The following is a 22174-nucleotide window of genomic DNA, read 5'->3' on the forward strand; positions in this document are numbered from 1 at the left end:
TAGTTATCATGAGCAAATCGACTGTGCATAGTTGTCATGGGAAATCAACTTTGCATAGTTGTCATGGGAAATCAACTTTGCATAGTTGTCATGGGCAAATCAACTTTGCTTAGTTTCCATGAGCAAGTCAACTGCAAAGTTTTCATGGGTAAATCAACTGTGCTTAGATGTCATGGGCAAAATTTACTTTGCATAGTTGTCATGGGAAATCAACTTTGCAAAGTTGTCATGGGCAAATTGACTTTGCATAGTTGCCATGCGCAAATCAACTGTGCATAGTTGTCATGGGCAGATCAACTGTGCATAGTTATCATGGGCAAAATCGACTTTGCATAGTTGTCATGGGCAAAATCGACTTTGCATAGTTGCCATTGGTAAAGTGACTGCATATTTGTCATGGGCAAATTGACTGTGCATAGTTGTCATGGGCAAAATCAACATTGCATAGTTATGGGCAAATTGACTGTGCATAGTTGTCATGAGCAAATCAACTGCATAGTTGTCATGGGCACATTGAATGTACATAGTTGTCATGGGCAAAATTGACTGCATAGTTTTCATGGGCAAATCGACTGTGCATAGTTGTTATGGGCAACATCAACTGTGCATAGTTGTCATGGGCAAATTGACTGTGCATAGTTGTCATGAGCTCACTTATTTTTAAGTCGGGATTAATTCAGTTTAGTGGGGATTCTTGTAGTTGTGCATCCTAGAGAAAACACTGCTGGACTAGGAATTAAGTGTTGATCTCACTTGTTTCCAAGTTATAACTCATGGGTCAGGTCCCCACTGGGGCAAAGACAGACCAAGGAATTCATGCTGATTACAGGACTCACGGTACTAATTCCACTCCAATGGTAAACATATGGAAACACTATCATATTCAAAATTCAATAACTTAAAATTTATGGGTGCTGATAATGACACCTATAATTTTTTGTGCACATCTAACCTTGGTGCAAGCTTATGCGTGGAGAACACCATATGACCCGCGGCAATTTGTTTACATACATGTGCATGAAACACGTGTTATTGATTCTGCACCAAATGAATCAGGTGCTACTTTCAGTATTGAGTACTCCTGAGTCAAGCCTGTAAAAATGCTAAAATTGCATCAGTAGAAATTTGTCAATATTTTTTTTACATTACATATAGGATAAGCTCTCAAAAGATATTTTTCCTAAAATTTTAATTTTCATTATTAACCAATTATGGACCACCAAACCTGTAAATACTCTATTATTTCTTCACCCATTTCTAGACTGGTTCACAGTTCTTCTGTATAATTAGTACCGTGTGTCCTATAACCAGATTTATTTTTTTTTGAAAAAGTTGTATTTTACTCCTTGATATTAGAGCATAATTGTAAGAAAGAATTGGCCATGCTTGTGCATGGATAATAGTGCAATAGCATTTTATGTGATACCAATATCTGTAGTTAAATTGCATCCACATTACATGTTGCTGTGTTGTATTGTACTTATTAATGGCTTATTCTTGTTATTAAAATAATTGTTTTCTGCCTTTGTATCTTCATGTTATCTTTCTATGGCATGCATGCTACACAAAAGAAACACAAGCATGCTGACATCAGCAAGTATGACATCACAGGGTATCAAATTACATGACGCATAGTATTTTCATCTCTCTCTGGCTATAAGACAAGTTTTAAATGTTTTAAATTTCAAAATTGCATTTCTTTTCTTGCTGACTCTCACAGAAATAACATACAGTGCATCCCTATTCACATCAATCAAACAAAACAAAAAAGTGTGCCACATGACAGGTCAAAATGATACGAGGCCATTGCCCTTTTGTGACTAAAACAAATACACACACCCATGAAGCATCAAGAGATGCTGATATTCCAAACTTATTTAAACTATCATCACATGTGATTCATGACCCCCAAATGTTAATAAAAAGGTATAAAAGCCAAGGAAGAGTTCCATAAGCTGTATTATACTGAATAATTAAATAACATAGTGCTACTTTTTAGTATAAAACTATGGGGAAGGGTGAATAAGCAAAGAATAGACAGAGTAATTTCTTCAAGCCTGGTAATGTTCCCCACAACAAAGGGGGTGGGGGGAATGTGTATCAACCCAAATAACACGTCAACATGAGGTATGTTACATAAGGACATCAAGAGACAAATTTGAAAAAGCTATCCAAAGTTCCTATAATGCTGACATTGATGTTGGAGACAGAAAGTGTATGCACAAACTGTTATGACTCAAGCTGTTAAGTATGCTGGAGGTGGAGAAATGTGTGAAAAACTTTGCTATGCCAAGACAAGTTCATGTCTCTATGCAATATGCAGACACTGATAAAAATTGTCACTGAATACACTACTTGTTAAATTTAAGTAATAGAATTGAATTGCATATTGAAGTTGTCTAATACATAAACATATACCTACATTTACCCAAAGCTCATACAAAGTTAAGAAAAAGTCTCAAAATCATTACTGTGGCTGCTTTCCACTATAAGCAGTGTTAAATTACTTACTTTTTAATATAAAGCTGAAAAAATGCATACATTACTGAACAAAAGAGAAACAAAGCAAACATTGCAATCACTCAATTACAGTCAAAGGGGAGGTAATGCACCTTGATTTGGCAAACCAAATAGCAAGCTCTAATTTACAGCTAAATGATTCCTTACTATTACTTGATGGTAAGAACAGAGCAATGTAGGTTTTATAAATAGCTTTTGTTTCAAATATGAAACCATATTTCTGACATGAAGCTTGTTTTCATTTATTCACAACAACATATATGGTGAACAAAACACATATCGCTTAGTGCACGCAGTAATCAAATGCTGAGATTTGGAATAATGTGTTCTGAGACCACAAGTTGCAACACCCTGAGTATGAAGGTTTTCTATCATGGGACTTGGTACATGAAGAAAAAAGAGATCTGGTTTGGTGGGAGAGAGCAATATGTTCACCATGCAGTTATACATCAAGAATGTTTCAACTGTATGAAGAGGGGTTGGGGAAGAAAAACTGCCTGTGTAAAGAATGCAATACAGATAGGACTTTTGCAGAGTTATATTTGAAATGAAGGGTTGAAAACTATTATTTTAAGTGAAAATATCCCTCCCTGCTCCCTCAACAAAAGGAATGCAGAAAAGTTCCAATACTGTTTACCCAAAAATGTAATGTACCAATATGAGAAACATGCTGAACATAGAATAGGTGTCAAGGAGTTTAATTCTAGGATAAGAAATAAGACCGGTATAACTGATATTCAATGTGACTCGACATATAATAATTCAATTTACAGGTTGAGGCAATGCAGCATGTGCAGTTTTGTGCACAGTCCTTATTTTTACAATGTTCTCTGCTTTGATCTGCTGAGTGTGTCTCTAAAGTTAAATAATCAGTACTGATACATAAGTGATTGTGACATAAGTGGCTTACATATAAAATCTACCCCACCCCACCCCATTCTGGGGATTATTGCATGTGTTAAATGGTATTTAACCATACAGGCCAATCTATGGGTACCATCATATGAAATTCTGCCATCAGGCCATACTATGCTCTTTTCCCTATGGCCTGAGCTATCTACTTCCACTCTGCAGTGTATAAAACCATCCCCATCTGTCTTTTGTATAGAATTTTTCTCCAAAACCACATCCAAACCATGATAAAAAGACTCCATTATGATTGTCATATGTAAAAACCACCAAATTGATACCCTGTATGCACATGGTAACCATGGAAACAACAAACTCCTATTATGGTATAGGTCGCATATAGGACTCACGGTACTAATTCCACTCCAATGGTAAACATATGGAAACACTATCATATTCAAAATTCAATAACTTAAAATTTATGGGTGCTGATAATGACACCTATAATTTTTTGTGCACATCTAACCTTGGTGCAAGCTTATGCGTGGAGAACACCATATGACCCGCGGCAATTTGTTTACATACATGTGCATGAAACACGTGTTATTGATTCTGCACCAAATGAATCAGGTGCTACTTTCAGTATTGAGTACTCCTGAGTCAAGCCTGTAAAAATGCTAAAATTGCATCAGTAGAAATTTGTCAATATTTTTTTTACATTACATATAGGATAAGCTCTCAAAAGATATTTTTCCTAAAATTTTAATTTTCATTATTAACCAATTATGGACCACCAAACCTGTAAATACTCTATTATTTCTTCACCCATTTCTAGACTGGTTCACAGTTCTTCCGTATAATTAGTACCGTGTGTCCTACACAGATTAACTCATCTTATAATGCCAGTGTATGTACTTTAAAGGTAGGACTATGACAGTTCCAAGTTATAACTCATGGGGCAGGTCCCTACTGGGGCAAAGACAGACCAAGGAATTCATGCTGAGTACACAGATTAACTCATCTTACAATGCCAGTGTAAAGGTAGGACTATGACAGTTCCAAGTTATGAATTACTGCCAAATCACCGTGGGAGATTCATGGGGCAAGGCTTGTATAAATGTCTTACCTTTTTAATGCTGAGAAAGTGATCTCAGTATATGTGTGTGTGTGTGTTTCTCCTTCAAATACGTTCCCCGATCACATTAATGTTAGGATATAAGCCTGCTACCTCTCGAATCCAGCCCTACTAAAAGACGAAAATTCATCTTTTCGGTCTATCTCATATAGACCAAAGGGCAATAACTCTTGCCCTTTACCTCCCCTTGCCACCACTTCGCTTGTACTGATAACACGTACATTATACCTCCAAACAATCCAAGCCATCTTAGCGTTAAATTGGACCATCCGAAGTTAAATTTGGATTTATTGTGTTGGACAATCATTCTTCTACAGGTTGTATACATTATTTTAACAGTTTTTTTCAAAATTGAGTGACTTTGTCACCCTTACGGATTTCGTTTACTGAAGACCATGTTACACACGCTATCGCGGAACTCGTGTTGTCAATTAAGAGTTAATGCGACACTGACTAATTTCGCTTACTCCGTTAGTAACGGTTGTGGTATTAGCGAATTAATAACATGCTGAATTGATAATTTGTGCTTTGTTTTCTTTTCTTGTGTTGTTTCAGTAGAAATGTCAACCAAATGCATGAAATGCAAAAAGTTCAAAGCAAAAGAAGACAACCATGACTCTTGTATTGTATGTACCAAGTGTACATCATCTATACCATGCAGCGTGTGTAATACTTGGACAGAGCAAATGTGGGCTGATGTAGTCCAGAAGGCAGCAAAAGGGAGGGATAGACAGAATAAGTCGAAGAAAGATAGCATTGATGTCCTCGGTATACATCCGAAGACAGCCTCCATTGCGAGCCTTGTGGGGGACGTTGGGGTCCCCCCCTCCACCTAAAGTTTGTCGTTTGCAACCGTCAGCCACAGTAACATAAGCGGCAATGGAGGAAAATAATGTTGACAGGGTACAACAGTCCAACTTTGAACAGATGCGTCGTTTGGTCCAGGAAACGACGATGCAGCTATTGACATCAGGCCAGATATTACCCTTATTTCCCTCGCTCGCTTCCACAGCTTTTTCTGAGTCTTTGGGGGAATGTTCCCCCAATTTTAGGCTGCCCAGTGGGCGTAAGTCCCCCCACATGTCCGAGCATGGCCTTCGGGCCTGTAAGTCAGGACGCATGGGGTTGTTACTGGATCCATTGGATCCATTTCTTTATACAACCTCTATGTCACCGGCCATCCGGCTGTCCCAGCATGGGGACCCTATTGCTAAAACGATCTGACCAAACATGACTTACGGGGATTTTAATGATAAATCCGTCCGTCAGGGTGTACCGCCGGCAACATACCAATACTATGGCGGAGATTTTAGTGAGAAATCTGTCCGTCCAGCCAGGCCATTGGAGCAGCCGGTACCGGTGACAGCAGGACCGTCGCCAACATTCAGACCGACCACAAGCCGGACAAACCAGCCAGCAGGGCCATCCGTCCATATGTTCACGGCTTATCCAAAAGGGAGAGTTAGTGACAGTGTTAAGGATGACGGAATCGTGTCATCTATGCCACCTGGTATGCTCTATCCAGAAATGCAAGCTATTACAGAACACGACTTGGCACACAGTGAGGGTGACGAAACTCCTGCAAATCAGCCATACACAGATCTAACCATGGAACGGACTGAGTTTGGCTTCAAGGCGGCAGTGGAAGAAATTTATAGGGTGTTGGCAACTTCAGAATGCCTTCCACCTCCTACCGCCACTCAAGACTACAAAGTTAAGACGTCTGTAGATCTTGACGGGGAGGAAGAGACGCCGTCCTTCCAGCTCCTTCCCCAGTCTGCAGAAATTAAGGAGATCATTGATCGTCTATCAGGATGAATAGGTGATCCAGGGAATGCTAAGGCACTCTTTTCAGAAAGCCAAGTACCAGCGACGTTCTCGTGTTGCTGGTACAAAACTCATTCAGATGCCTTCAGTACGGATCTTCCAGCCCTGGACAAAAAATAGGGCAGCAGTTCACATGTCCGCTCCACTGTTTTACAAAGTGGACAAAAATGTGTTCCATGCCACGTCAAAGTTAGTCCGGAACGTAGTCGCTACGTCTTCAATGTTAGACTTGGCTTCATTAGCCATTTTTCCGACTCGCAGAAAAGTCCGACAATGACCACGCTTGGGAAGCGACGGCCCGGATTGCTAGAGTTATTAACAGGACAGCTCACCATTCCATGGCTAATGCGTTGACTGCTTCTGCCAACTTAGACCTGATACGACGTGACGCATGTCTGCGGTCCACGTCGCTTAAGCCCCATCATACTCTGGCTTTACAGATGACTCCGTTTGGGTCGCCTTTACTCTTTGGAGGAAAAATTGAAGAAGTTCGGAAGCAGGCAGCTCAGGAACTGCCCCTCCAACTCGCCGCCCAACCCTCACAGGCGTTTAGAAAAAATCAGCCCCTGCCACAGTGGAGGGATGATTGGTGGACCAGGGACAAGGGATCCTTACAATCAAATGTGCAGTATAGATCCCAACCCAATGCCAGGAGACAACAGTCTAATCAAGCTAGGAGGCAACCATACAGAGGCGGTAAGAAACAAAGTTTCTCCGTCTTCAAGTCTCCTAACTCTAAAATTTGACATACCCTCTCCACCACCCGCGGACAGCCTACCTGTGGGCGGCCGCCTTCTGCAATTTCAAGACCACTGGACCACCTTTTTTCCTCAGAAAGATTGGGTGATCCAGGTCATTTCGGAGGGACTTCAGATTTCATTTATCCAAACCCCTCCCCTGTCCTCCTCTCCCCTCTTCACGGACGTACCGTCCGATCAGGAGAAGGATACCTTTCTACAACAGGAGATACGGTCGCTCATAGAAAAACGGGCGGTGGAGATTGTGAAAAAACCGCAATCGCCGGGGTTTTATTCCAGGCTGTTTCTTATCCAAAAGACAAAAGGCAAGTTGAGGCCGATCATCGACCTGAGTCGCCTCAACCAATACATTTTACCACCGAAATTCAAGATGGAAACGGCGAGATCAATCCATCTTTCCATCCGATGGAACAAGTATGCCGTCAGTCTAGATATGACCGACGCATATTTTCACGTCCCTATCCACCCCGCATCACGGAAATTTCTCCGATTCGCTTACCGCGACGCGGTTTATCAGTTCCAGGTCCTACCCTTTGGCCTCAACATCAGCCCTTGGGCTTTTACCAAGGTTATGGATTGCGTCGTCACCCTGTTCCGCTTGACTTCATCTACAGGGATGGCAGTGTACTTGGACGACATCCTCCAGAAACATATGGTAAGTTCTATTCTGCTCAAAGGCAGAAACGATCTTTTAGCACTTTTAGATCATCTAGGCTTTCTCGTGAACTGGGAAAAGTCCGATCTCCGTCCATCCCAGAGTTTTGTCCATCTGGGTATGGAGTTTCTCACCGATCTGAATCTGGTACGGCTTCCTCGCACTCGCGTAATCCGGATCGTCAAACTTATCGAGTCCATTTCCAACAGGACGTGGATTTCAGCGAGAGAATTCTTGCAACTCCTCGGATTATTCAATGCAGCAGCGGACTTGATCCAGCTTGGCCGTCTTTTTATGCGTCTCTTACAAATAATGTTACTGGCACAATGGCGCCCCTTTTCAAGTCTCCTCAATCAAACAATAATGATCACACCCGAGATACGATCGTTCCTGCGTCAGTGGCACAACCCCGGTTGGCTGTCGACGGGGATTCCTTTGGAGATGCCCCAAGAGGAGATAACGGTATGTACCGATGCCAGTACCTACGGTTGGGGTGCCCACCTGTTGCCGGACTTCACTACAGTCAGCGGCACGTGGGAGCCAGGGGAGAGGTCTCTCGATATCAACCTTTTAGAAATGAGGGCTGTCATCAATGCCTTTCATTTCTGGAAGGATCAACTCTCAGGAAAAACTGTCCTCATTATGTCAGACAACTCTGGTGGTAACTTACCTCCTCAAACAAGGGGGCACCAAATCACCAGACCTGTGCATTCTGATCGGGCAGTTCCTACGTTTGTGTGACAACCTCCACATCAACGTACAAATCAGACACATTCCCAGCAGACTCAGTGTCTTGGCTGACACTCTATCAAGGGACGGTCAAGTCATTCACACGGAATGGTCACTCCATCAATCAGTGGAATCTGTCCTGGGTTTTAACATGGCTCAATTCAGACAAATTTGAACCTTTAGCCCACACTTCGTTAAAGCTACTATCATACAAAACATGTTTCTTGATAGCCTTAGCTTCAGCATGCAGGGTGAGCGAGTTACATGCCCTTTCCAGTGACCCGAACTTTCTTCAGTTCAGATCAGATGGTTCGGTGGTCCTCCTGACGCAACCAGGCTTTGTAGCCAAAAATAGGTTACCATCCATTGGCAATCAAAGAATCATCATTCGCTCACTCTGTTCCATAGATAAGTCAAGAGCAGCAGCCATGCAAGATCCTGTTCATGCACTCAAGCACTATCTAAAATGCACAGAGGCGTGTCGGGACACACGTAAGCGCCTCTTTCTTCCGGTCAAAGCTGGTAAACGGGATATCACCCCTCAAGCCCTTGCTTCATGGCTGAAGTGGGTTATACGCTCAGCGTACTCAGAGGTCTCACAAGATCAGAGTCACCTCATGAAGATTATGGCTCATGAGATTAGAGCAATCTCGGCGAGCCTGGCATTCGAACGCAATGTTTCGATCCGAGATATAATAGAAGCTGTTGGCTGGCATGCAGAGTCAACCTTCTCCAGTTTTTATCTCAGAGATTTGGCTTCGTAGAGGCAAACCTTGAATCTGGTAGGTCCAGTGTCGGCAGCCCAGATGACCACCAGACCCATTTAAAACAATCAGCACAGCCTATCAGCTTCACTGGATTCGCCAGTGAAATTTCATAGGTAAGAAGATTTCAATAACTATCTTCTTAACCATATATAGGGGTCAAATATAACAGGACCCTAGGCTGTGTTGCTGATGAAATTAGGAGAACGGGTTATCGTTCAAATGGGGAATCCAGCCATCATTCCCTAGAAGGTACCCGGAGTGGAGGTAGGATGCTCAGCATTCTCTCCTCCTATTACTTTTTCTCCTAACGTTAATGTGATCAGGGAATGTATTTGAAGGAGAAAGCAAATTTTTAGTAAATTGTGTTTCTCCGAGAATACTTACCCAATCACATTACTTAAAAACCCTCCCAACCACCCCATTATGCGAGCATCCTCGTATAATATATACTGCTCAGCTTAAAAAACTAGTGACACCTGGCGGTGGCAAGGGGAGGTAAGGGGCAAGAGTTATTGCCCTTTGGTCTATATGAGATAGACCGAAAAGACAAATTTTCGTCTTTTAGTAGGGCTGGATTCGAGAGGTAGCAGGCTTATATCCTAACGTTAATGTGATTGGGTAAGTATTCTTGGAGAAACACAATTTACTAAAAATTTGCTGTCTATATATATATATATATATATATATATATATATATATATATATATATATATATATATATATATACATATATTGCATAGGAAAGAAGATAGATCACACTAATATTAATAGATAATGTTATAGATATTTCTTTGTACAGTTTCAGTATATGCTTTGTTTTGCATTTACATGCTGGAATGTGTTAATTACTTAAGTGAGTGATATTAGGTCCACCTGGGCTTCTTGTTTTGTATAAGGTTTTGTCCATACTTGAACTTATGCACTCACTGTAAATGTCTATGGCAGTTCAGGTTGTGTTTTTTGGTGCCCTGGCAATGTCAACTCTGAGAATGAAGTACCTTTGGACCCCATATATGTGTATATTGGCAGCAGTTGGTGTCAGTGATTACAAGATGTGGAAAAGTTTGCTCTCATATTTCAAAGTTCAAGGCATATTGGTAAGTTATTCTAAGTATCCATTTATTGTTTCAAGCTATATATGGCATTTTTGTGATTACCATATGTACTTGCTTATAAGGTGAGTCAAAATACAAGCTGTACAGACCCAGATCTGAGTCAGTGCAGTTTGTTAGGATTAATCAGTGGAACAAACAAAATAACCCTGATTTGTTGGTGCAGTGTGCAATCGCAGATGAGTATCTTTGTTGTTTGTAGTTTGACTCAACTTGTAAGTGAGTATATATGGTAATCTTTATTTTTATTTCACTCTTTACAGAAATTACGATGTCTTTGTCTATTAATCCTGCCAATAAGGATATACTTCATGTACACAAGTTCATATATCAGATTAAATTATGCTTAAAGACTGAGATCAAGGGTCAAGTTAGAATTGAATATTAGGGACATGTGACTTCTCCTTTTGAACAGAAAATGGAGAATTGAGAGCTGAACAGGAAGAAAATGGAGCAAAGCAAGAAAGACAAAGTGTGTGTGTGTGTGTGTGTGTGTGTGTGTGTGTGTGTGTGTTCTCTTGTTTTGAACTGTGTCCTGTTTCTCATTGTGCATATTTGCCTTTAGTCTTGGTTTTAAGCGTTACTTAATCTTCAAGTAGAAAATTCTCGTTGTAGATTGTATATTATATACACATTTTTTAAGTTTATGAATGTACGATATTCACATGTTGTGTAATGAAAGTGTGCATGTTTGGATGGAAAGATATGTGCATTGTATCTTGTCCAGCTGACTTCAACAGAACACAGCAAAAAGCTATAACTTATAACTACAAATAGGTAAAAATACTTAATCAACTGCCACTTGAAAATATTTTTAATTTTTTTTATTATATATTTCAAAATGAACTGTAGCTTTAAGATCATTGTAATATATTCTTCTTTCCAACAGAATCAGCATAGAGCCAAAAACAAATATGGTGCCACATTTGCCATGTGGAGGCATCTATTTTCAGAAACAGGGATTTTCATAATATGAACACTTACACTTTCTAGCTTCAGCACAATAATCCATTGATAGAATTACAAGTTTGTGGTATTGATATCTATCTATATGCTAATAATAACATTTTGGATTGGTTAGATATTATTTGCTTCACTGCCTTTTTAATATTTTCACAAGAATGAGTGATGTATAAAAACAGTAACCTTGACTTAACATTGCTTCTTAAATTCCACAACATAGGATTGTCACATATATTTCTGACCTGAAAATGGTTATTTTCAGGCTAAATTTTGTATCGCATAATGTTTATATTTTGCTGTGTATGAATTTTATTGTGTGCCCAATGAATTACTTAAACAGTCTAATGGAGAGGTACTTCCTAGGCACAGGAATAAAGCCGTTTTTAGCCATTGGCATGTTCACTTACAGTTTCAGATTGATTATGTGAAGAAATTAGTTCAAGCAAGGCATTCAAAATCCTCAGAAAATATTTTTAGAAATTGCTTTCACTGATTATATTCTTAAAACAATTGTTGTTTAGATATTGATGTTTTGAGTTCTGATACACACATTTGTATGTTTTCATCATTAAATGATAACTTTGCAGAATTCATTGGACAATGATGACTGTTGTTATAGGTGGGGGAAAGGGTTAATGTTTAATCAGCTATTAAAATACATGCTTGTGAATAAATGTGCAAACATTTTCAGTACCTTCTAAGGTTGCATCAAATACATTTTGCTTGGGGCTACAACACTGTAACTACTCAAGAGGGCAAAGTATTGTTTGTTTTCGGCCAATTTAGTCACCCCCTTTGCCATGTGGTATGACCCCTGCCCGCTGTTAAAAGAGGGTAGAGCTTATCAGGGGTCAGTCCAAACTCATCTCATTGAGGGAAGTGCTTCTTATTGGATCTGAGGAACTATTTGGTCTGAGATAACACCTGACATGATGATAGACAGGCGAGGCTTGACAACTGATTGATTACCTATCAGATCTTTTTATTTACTTGTCAGCCTGCAAGTCTGTACATAATCTTGACAACTTATTGGTTACTTCTCAGTTCTATTTTTTGACTCAGTGTGCAAGTCTGTGCATAATCTTGACAACTTATTGGTTACTTCTCAGTTCTATTTTTTTTACTCAGTATGCAAGTCTGTGCATAATCAGAACAGTCAGCAGGTGTTCACATCTCATTTGACGGGTAGATAAGAAACTATGCCTACATGACCTATGCTGCTGCTGTGTATGATATGGCACCTACTTTTGATAGGCATACCATTAGGTTTCAGAACTTGGTCTTTAAGTACTCTTTTGCTAACAGTGCTGGAAACATGGATACTGGTCTTTTGCATTATAAATGCATAAAAGACCAAACAAGTTAATTTGTGTATGTACATTTCTAGCTAACCCCTACAAAGTAAAGGAGAGTTATTGATAAAGCATGGCCATTGTATTTTCCCAAGGTCCATGGCATCATTTTCAAAGGGATTACGAAGCACCTTGGCCCTAGGGTGGAGGTTAACTGTGTACATGTACATTAGTTATTCATTCTTGGTTATTTTTCTTTCATTTAGCTCTAGTTCTTTACATACTTCATAAATAGGAATCCTGCAACTTTGTGAGAGGATGGTTTTTAAATGAGTTCTACAACCAAATTGCAAACGTAGGTCACTGTGACACATATTTTATACTTAACTGACTTTGGTTACATTTGATGTTTATTTCTTAGGCTCTGTTCATGCTACAATTATTAATTATTTGCATCTAATATTTTTAGTTAAGCCTTACAACAAAAATGGTCACTGTGACCTACATATTATGTTGTATTGGCTAAGGTTATGTTTTTGTGTTTAGCTCAAGACCAGAGTTTTTTTTAACTATACCATCATCACAAAGGTAGGTAACTGTGACTCATATTTTGTGCTTCACTAACTTTGATTCAATCTCATGTGCTGTTCATGCCAACATCACCAAACTAGGTCAGTAGGAAAACCACTCATCATCTTCACTTGATCAGGTATAATTTGGTTAAACTGAGTAAAACTTCACTGCATGATCATCCCTACATCAAGTAAATGCAGATTTGCACCTGGAGAATAAATATGGCTGCATTTTCTACCCTAAGCAAGTGTTGAAGTTCAATATTACTTAACATGTGTCAGTTATAAATAACTGTTGCATAATTGCCTACTTCTTGTCAATCTAGAACATGTCACAAAAGAAATGACAGCTTTCTTTTACAGAGTTACCTGATATATGCTTGGTATTAAAACAGATAAATTTTATGAACACATTATGTTGCAGTTTTACATCTAGCCATTGAATGATGTTGGCATTCGTTGTGACACTTTTCAGTAGTTCAAGTGTCATTCTGATATGCAGAAAGTTTCCCTTTAAGCGAGCTTTCATATATTTACAAGTTAGCCCATTGAGAAATTAAGAGACTAATAATGTCAGAAATTGAGTGATTTTTCAGGCACTGTTATAGTTGCCTCAGGTAACTATTATTTTCAAGACTAAAACTTTATTGATACATTGTCATGGAAATTGCCTGAAGATCTTTCTGCAAGTACATTACCATCTTGCAAATGAGTATTTTAAGTGTCTCAGCCAATTCCTACCAACTTTCGCAGAATGCATGCTGTTGTAATCTATTTATAAAGCAGATAATGTTGAGACAGAATCTGATTGGTCTTAATCTAGTAGGGGTAATGAACTAGAAATGCTCCATATATTTTGGCCAATCAGCAGTCTTCTTTTTTATGACATGTGTGTAACTTTGACGAAAATAGATTATTTAGTATATGAAAGTGGGTAGAATTTGTATAGTTGGAATTCTTCTTTCTTGCTTAGGATACAAGTCCAACTACAAACTGCACATACCCAGATCTACTATCACATAATGCACCTGCAGATCTGGGTCTTTGCAGTATTTTAGGAGTACCCAGTAGAACAAACAACATGGACCTTGATCTGCATGCACATTATGCTATGGAATATCAGGATCTTTGTTATTGTCATTTTGACTCTGCTTATTATTGATTAAATATGGTACTGACATTTTTCTTGTGAAAAAATAATTACATACCCAGCTAATATCTGCTGGTGTCTTAACTTTGGTATGGCAGTGTATTAATAAAGTGGCACAGTCATAAAAATGCTGGTGTCTTAACTTTGGTATGGCAGTGTATTAATAAAGCTGCACAGTCATAAAAATACTAGTGTCTTAACTTTGGTATGGCAGTGTATTAATAAAGCTGCACAGTCATGAAAATACTGGTGTCTTAACTTTGGTATGGCAGTGTATTAATAAAGCTGCACAGTCATGAAAATACTGGTGTCTTAACTTTGGTATGGCAGTGTATTAATAAAGCTGCACAGTCATGAAAATACTAGTGTCTTAACTTTGGTATGGCAGTGTACTAATAAAACTGCACAGTCATGAAACTACTGGTGTCTTAACTTTGGTATGACAGTGTATTAATAAAGCTGCACAGTCATGAAAATACTAGTGTCTTAACTTTGGTATGACAGTGTATTAATAAAGCTGCACAGTCATGAAAATACTGGTGTTCTGGGGAAAGCATAACAATGTCTGAGCTGACAAAAATCTTAAATTTTGACATTCTCTATCTCTCAACTTCTCCCATATCTAACATATAAAGATGTGTCATATCTCATTGAAAGGAAACATAGGACACCTAGATTACTGAAGGTTTATCTGAATATGACAAAGAAATCAATGGCTATATGCATATCTGCAGTTTCTCAAGTTTCAAGCAATTATTCTATGTTTATCTAAGCAGATATGTATAAGAACAATATTTGCATGGTTTCCACCTATTTTAGTATTAAGCTTGCATCAATTACTTGTGATTCTTCAGTAAAAGTATGAGCAGTGGAGTGGAGAAGTGTATTGTGTGTTGTAGAATGAGGACTGGAATGAGTACATAGCTGCCAACCCTCACGAATTTGGTGTGAATTTCACGACTTTTTCAGCGATTTACGGATTCACGCCGTAAGCCAAAAATTCACGAATTTTCCTATCCTCAATTATTTTAAATCTTTAATAAAATAACCGATTTCCCGTTAAGCGCTAGTCGTGATATTCGCACTTGCCGAAACGGTCCGGTACAGCTGGTCACGATATTAGTAGATCTACAGCCGATTAGTAGAGTTGGCCCGGTCGCAAGCATTTTAGCGTTACCGTTCAGCATCGCATGTAAGATTTTGAAAATGTCTTCACCACCAAGGAAAAAGAAATGTATTACTCAAAAAGTGAATTTAATTTGGAATATATAAAAAATTAGCCGTGCATTCTGCCATTAAACACTGATATTCATTCATGCTTTTTGCACTCAGTGTGCCATCGCAGAGACGATGTGAGGAAGAATGTCGGTTGTAAAAAAACACATAGAAGTTGGGAAAATTAAGAATTCGCAGATTTCAGCTCTGGAATATTTTAAACCATTGGCGAAAACCCGCAGGCTACCAACGCTTAAGCATTATTTGTGAGTTTTCTTGTGTTGAACACAATCTACCTTTATCAGCTGGAGACCATGCTAACATTTGTTCTGACATGTTCCCGGACTCGAAAATCACTTCCAAATTTTCCTGTTGAAGAACCAAATATGCTGCAGCTCCTGTGCATTCCTCACAGCAACAGTGACAGCGAAAGAGTATTTTCTTTCGTGAGGAAAAAAAAAGACAGACTTTAGGGCCTCCTTAGCTGCAGAAAATTTGTCAGCAATTTTAGTCCCCAAGATCAACCAGCAGGCAAGAAGTCGGAACTGTTTAGAAAACAAATTTACGTTCAAGCATTTGAGGAAGTTCAAATCTGCCACAGTATCATGTCTTGATAAATAAATATTTCTGCATATATGTAGTGTTTTATTTTTATTTTGCGAACTTGATATAGTGTAGTATTGACGGTCGGAGTAGTCAGAGTGGATGGAGTTATTGTCATGGTATTTTTCATGAATTTGTATCCAAATTCACGACTTTTTATCCCTATTTTCACTAATTGTGAGGTTGGCAGCTATGTGAGTAACTCTTGAAACTCACTCGTACTGTGTGGTGCATAATGATGACATGAGTGAGTAACTCTTGAAACTCACTCATACTGTGTGGTGTATAATGATGACATGAGTGAGTAACTCTTGCAACTCATTCGTACTGTGTGGTGTATAATGAGGACAGGAATGAGTAACTCTTGCAACTCACTCGTACCAGGGACTAGTGCTTATAAATGTTTTCCTGAGTGCTGTAAATGATTGAATACATCTCTGTTAGTAGCAGAAATTTACAGCCATTTTATTGGCTTGTGTTTTTGCATTTAGTTCATAGTCACATATATAATACTGTTATACCAGGAATCATGGTCACATAGATAATGCTGTTATACCTGGAATCATGGTCACATAGATGATACTGTTATACCTGGAATCATGGTCACATAGATAATACTGTTATACCTGGAATCGTGGTCACATAGATAATACTGTTATACCTGGAATCATGGTCACATAGATGATACTGTTATACCTGGAATCATGGTCACATAGATAATACTGTTATACCTGGAATCATGGTCACATAGATAATACTGTTATACCTGGAATCATGGTCACATAGATGATACTGTTATACCTGGAATCATGGTCACATAGATAATACTGTTATACCTGGAATCATGGTCACATAGATAATGCTGTTATACCTGGAATCATGGTCACATAGATGATGCTGTTATACCTGGAATCATGGTCACATAGATGATACTGTTATACCTGGAATCATGGTCACATAGATGATACTGTTATACCTGGAATCATGGTCACATAGATAATACTGTTATACCTGGAAACATGGTCACATAGATAATAGTTATATCTGGAATCATGGTCACATAGATGATACTGTTATACCTGGAATCATGGTCACATAGATAATACTGTTATACCTGGAATCATGGTCACATAGATAATGCTGTTATACCTGGAATCATGGTTACATAGATAATACTGTTATACCTGGAATCATGGTCACATAGATAATGCTGTTATACCTGGAATCATGGTCACATAGATAATACTGTTATACCTGGAATCATGGTCACATAGATAATGCTGTTATACCTGGAATCTTGGTCACATAGATGATACTGTTATACCTGGAATTGTGGTCACATAGATAATACTGTTATACCTGGAATCATGAAACTTTGTGAGAGAATGCATCTTGATCCTATCACATAGGTTTATTTTGCTTGCTGTATATGTACAGTCCTATTTACAATCATGTGACATTGTGAGGAGATGCATTTTGATGAGCACTACTCTTTCATTTTATAAGTATGTCATTATGGTCCATATTTTAGGCTTCACTGACTTGGGTTACATTTTGTACTTGATGTTCTTTCCTAAGGTACTGTTCACTTGAATCATAAGACTGATGATGAGATATGGATCTGTTACTACCTCACCCTTACACAAAAGTAGCTCATCATGACATTTATTTTATTTCTTACTGGTTCTGGTTAAAATTTTTATTTAGCTCATGAGCCCACACATTGTTTGACATGCCATATGCATACTGTTACAGCTAGGATTCTGAAAATGCGAGTGGAAGCATCTGGATCAGCTGTTCATCCTTATTGCTAAATGAGGTCTTTTTCACTTATACATTCTGCTTTAGTGACTTTTTAAAATAATTTTCTGTTTAAAGTTAATTTATTTGATGCTGTTTATGTTCCAATCATGAAACTTGAGAATTCAATACATGTCTCTGATACTTCACCCTTACAATGAAAGAAGGTTACTGTGACCTTCATTTTATGGTTTTCTAAAATGGAAATACTTAGATATTTATGAGATGTAGATATAATACAAGGGATGAACAATATCTTTTTGTTTTAAATTGTGCACCTGAAATCTTTTTATTATAGATTACTTCCATGGAATAATTCCAGGATTAAATTACCTTAACTTATATTAACAAAGCTATTATTTTATCATAAATCTTGAATTGTGAAATTTTTTGTGGTTTCAGAGGGAAATTGAAAAGAATCAGTCGTGTCCACATTTACCACCTTAATTATTGTAAGCTGTCAAGATCCATAATTGCTAAAATGCAACCAGGTAAAATTAAAATCCTTTTTTAAAACACAATTGCAGAATTTTATGTTTGCAAAAGTACCAAGTGTATGAGATCAGGGAGCTAATTGTAGGAAGCTTGATTTACTATAAAATTAAAATAGCAAACGCATGTTTAATTTGAGTGCCTCTTTCTTGCAGGTTCATGTTATTCGCCATTTTGCCACGCTGATAGTGCTGGGGTTACTATTTGCCATTGTAAGTTGCTTCTTTATTTTTATAGATCACAGCATGAGAACATAACTTGTGCACTCACGAGTAACCTGTGTGAAGATATGGTTATGAGAAATTTGGGTAACTTTAACAAATATTAATGATAAAACCCTGCCACAGAGATAACCTGCATATAACAACTACCTGTGTAGAAATAGTCAAGTATGTCAAGTCTAACTGATATATAAATTAGTAATTTGTGTCCATATTTACCATTTAAAACCACCTGCTTGTACATGTACCGTATTGTATGTACCTTGATACAAGTCAGATCCAACTGTGAATCTACCATCACATATTGTGCTGGCATAGTTAGGTCTATACATTTTGTTAGGAGTAATCATTAGACCTTGATCTGGTCTATTATGTGATGGTTGATCATGGTCTATACAGTTTGTTAGGAGTAATCATTAGACCTTGATCTGGTTAATTATGTGATGGCTGATCATGGTCGATATAGTTTTTAAGGAGTAATCATTAGACCTTGATCTGGTTAATTATGTGATGGCTGTTCATGGTCTATACAGTTTGTTAGGAGTAATCATTAGACCTTGATCTGGTCCATTATGTGATGGCTGATCATGGTCTATACAGTTTGTAAGGAGTAATCATTAGACCTTGATCTGGTCTATTATGTGGTGGTTGATCATGGTCTATACAGTTTATAAGGAGTAATCATTAGACCTTGATCTGGTCTATTATGTGATGGTTGATTATGGTCTATACAGTTTGTTAGGAGTAATCATTAGACCTTGATCTGGTCCATTATGTGATGGCTTATCATGGTCTATACAGTTTGTTAGGAGTAATCATTAGACCTTGATCTGGTTAATTATGTGATGGCTTATCATGGCCGATACAGTTTGTTAGGAGTAATCATTAGACCTTGATCTGGTTAATTATGTGATGGCTTATCATGGTCTATACAGTTTGTTAGGAGTAATCATTAGATCTTGATCTGGTTAATTATGTGATGGCTGATCATGGTCTGTACAGTTTGTTAGGAGTAATCATTAGACCTTGATCTGGTTAATTATGTGATGGCTGATCATGGTCTATACAGTTTATAAGGAGTAATCATTAGATCTTGATCTGGTTAATTATGTGATGGCTGATCATGGTCTATACAGTTTGTTAGGAGTAATCATTAGACCTTGATCTGGGCCATTATGTGATGGCTGATCATGGTCTGTGTTGTTTGCAGTTGGACCTAACTTGTAAAAATGGTCATCATTCTGGGTGGTTGTTTAAAAATATAGGGATGACTGTATACTGAGATAGTAGTTTGAAAACATGGCACAAAGGAAAATTGAATCAAGCCACATCCTGGTATCATCAGTGTCAAGTTAGGCTCTTAATAAATGCAACAAGAAAAGAGCAATAACAACAAGCTTTGTAAAATTTAACAAATAATTTATTTCCTTAGAAAAACAAGGTACAAATGAGAAAAAAGAACTTACGGTTCTACGAATCAAATCCAAAAATAATCCAAGAATTAAAAAAATGAAGTCCTAGTAATAAAAAAGTCCTAAATGAATCAGAGTTGGAGTTCTGATAAAAAAAATCGAAGATGGAGGATGATGACATATGCAGAAGTCAGTGTTGTCCAGATGTGTCAACAGTTCCTTGTTGAACCACAGAAAATAACATTCCAGTTTTGAATTCCGAATAAAATTTCAATACATGTCTTTGTCCAGGACTTCTGTATGAGCACTTAAATATTTCCAGGGAAAAGAATTAATAATTCCATAGAATAGAATTTCAACTCCAACTAGTCACAACAAAACACTTTACGCATCAATGTTAAAGCCCAGCTGACTAAATTCTCTATAGAAAAGAGTTATACACTAACTTAAGACACAACACAGAGTCCCATATGAGGGTCTTATGATCATGTGTCTAGAACAAGATAAAAGCTTTTTACATGCCTAGCATCCCATATTCCCAGTATGGCCTCGACTAAAACCAATGAGTTTTACTCTTTGAAAGAATTTAAAAAATGTAAAAAGTTGTTTACTTCATCTCTTACTGATTCTGAATCAAGGTCTGGAACTAGGTCAGCATTAGATGCAAAGTCTGTTATTAGTGTTTGCAAAAAAAATTCTGGTCAAACTAATTTCTCAAAAATGTCTAATCCAGTAAATAAAGTTACATTACATTAGCATGTAATGGAATAAAACTTTTTTTTTTTTTAAACTAGCGAACAAACAGCTAAATTAAATCAAATATACTTAATATTAGAAAAAGATAAGATTTTATATTTGTAAAGGTAAATGGCTTTTTTCTTTGTAATCTAGTGTGTTTGACTTTACAGATGTATGAATGTATGTAGGCATTTCTTCTTAGTGACTATCACTACTGTTATATATATATTAGGGGCCCCGAGTGGCCGAGTGGTCTAAAGCGCTCTTCGTTACGGATCACTGCCATCTCACCTCTGTCTGCGGCGGTTCGAGTCTAAGATTCAGCCAATGTGGGTATGTGAGAAAGCTTGCCAGTAGCTTCTCGTGGGTCGGTGGTTCTTTCCGGGGTTTTCCCGGGTTCTTCCTCCACCATTAATACTGGCCGCCATGTATAGCCTATCGTGTGCTGAAAAATGGCGTTAAACCCCACAAAAACAACAACAACAACAACTACTGTTATATCACTTTCAAATAAATTTTAGCTGTCATATGCACAATGAACCTTATCAGTGAAAATATCCAGTATTGCTGTATTTATGATTTTTCAGCCCATTATCATTTTTCTTTATTTTTCATTTTCCAAACACATTTAATTAAAAAATAAAATCATGATGTTTTACATCATCATCTAGTTCATTACATCTTAAGCATAATGCTTTATGTAAGGGGCAGATTATATTGATGTTCTCAACTTGTTTATGTCTTGTCAGCATAGTGATATATAGATTTCACTTTTCTGTTGTCAGTACTGGTGACAACAGCATCACCATCAAGATTTCATGTCCAAGGGATTGAAATCGCATTCATGGAGGTTGTATCACATTTATATTCAGGGAAGTTGTATCATAATTACAGTCAGGGAGATGGTATCAATCATAGTCAGAGAGGTTGTATTGTATTCATATTCAGGTGGGTTGTATCAGTCATATTCTGAGTTTGTATCACAGTTGTATTCAAGAAGATTGTATCATAATCCTATTCAGGGAGGTTGTATCATATTCATATTCACAGAGATTGAAGCAGTCATATTTAGGAAGGTTGATAATAATCATATTCAATGTTGTTGTATCATAGTCATATCAAAGGAAGTTGAACCATATTCAGGGAGGTTACAGCTTAATTATTTAGGGCTGTTTTACTGTAGACGTATTCAGGGAGGTTGTATCATAGTCATATCAAAGGAAGTTGAACCATATTCAGGGAGGTTACAGCTTAATTATTTAGGGCTGTTTTACTGTAGACATATTCAGGGAGGTTGTATCATAGTCATATCAAAGGAAGTTGAACCATATTCAGGGAGGTTACAGCTTAATTATTTAGGGCTG

The 22174-nt window shown here is 37.8% G+C and overlaps 1 protein-coding gene across 1 annotated transcript in view; it reads left to right on the plus strand.

Annotated features, from left to right (window-relative positions):
• LOC149792339 (protein C-mannosyl-transferase DPY19L3-like) overlaps positions 1-22174 on the plus strand; it is a 113169-nt gene that overhangs the window by 80908 nt on the left and 10087 nt on the right. The window contains exons 13-14 of the mRNA XM_089970913.1: positions 10186-10337; positions 18595-18651. Of these exons, the coding sequence (XP_089827039.1) occupies positions 10186-10337; positions 18595-18651 (209 nt within the window). The remainder of the gene's footprint in view (positions 1-10185; positions 10338-18594; positions 18652-22174) is intronic.

The sequence above is a fragment of the Sinohyriopsis cumingii genome, chromosome 9 (genome assembly GCF_028554795.1).
Source record: "Sinohyriopsis cumingii isolate HCF-2022 chromosome 9, ASM2855479v2, whole genome shotgun sequence".
In the NCBI taxonomy this organism is placed as follows: domain Eukaryota; kingdom Metazoa; phylum Mollusca; class Bivalvia; order Unionida; family Unionidae; genus Sinohyriopsis; species Sinohyriopsis cumingii.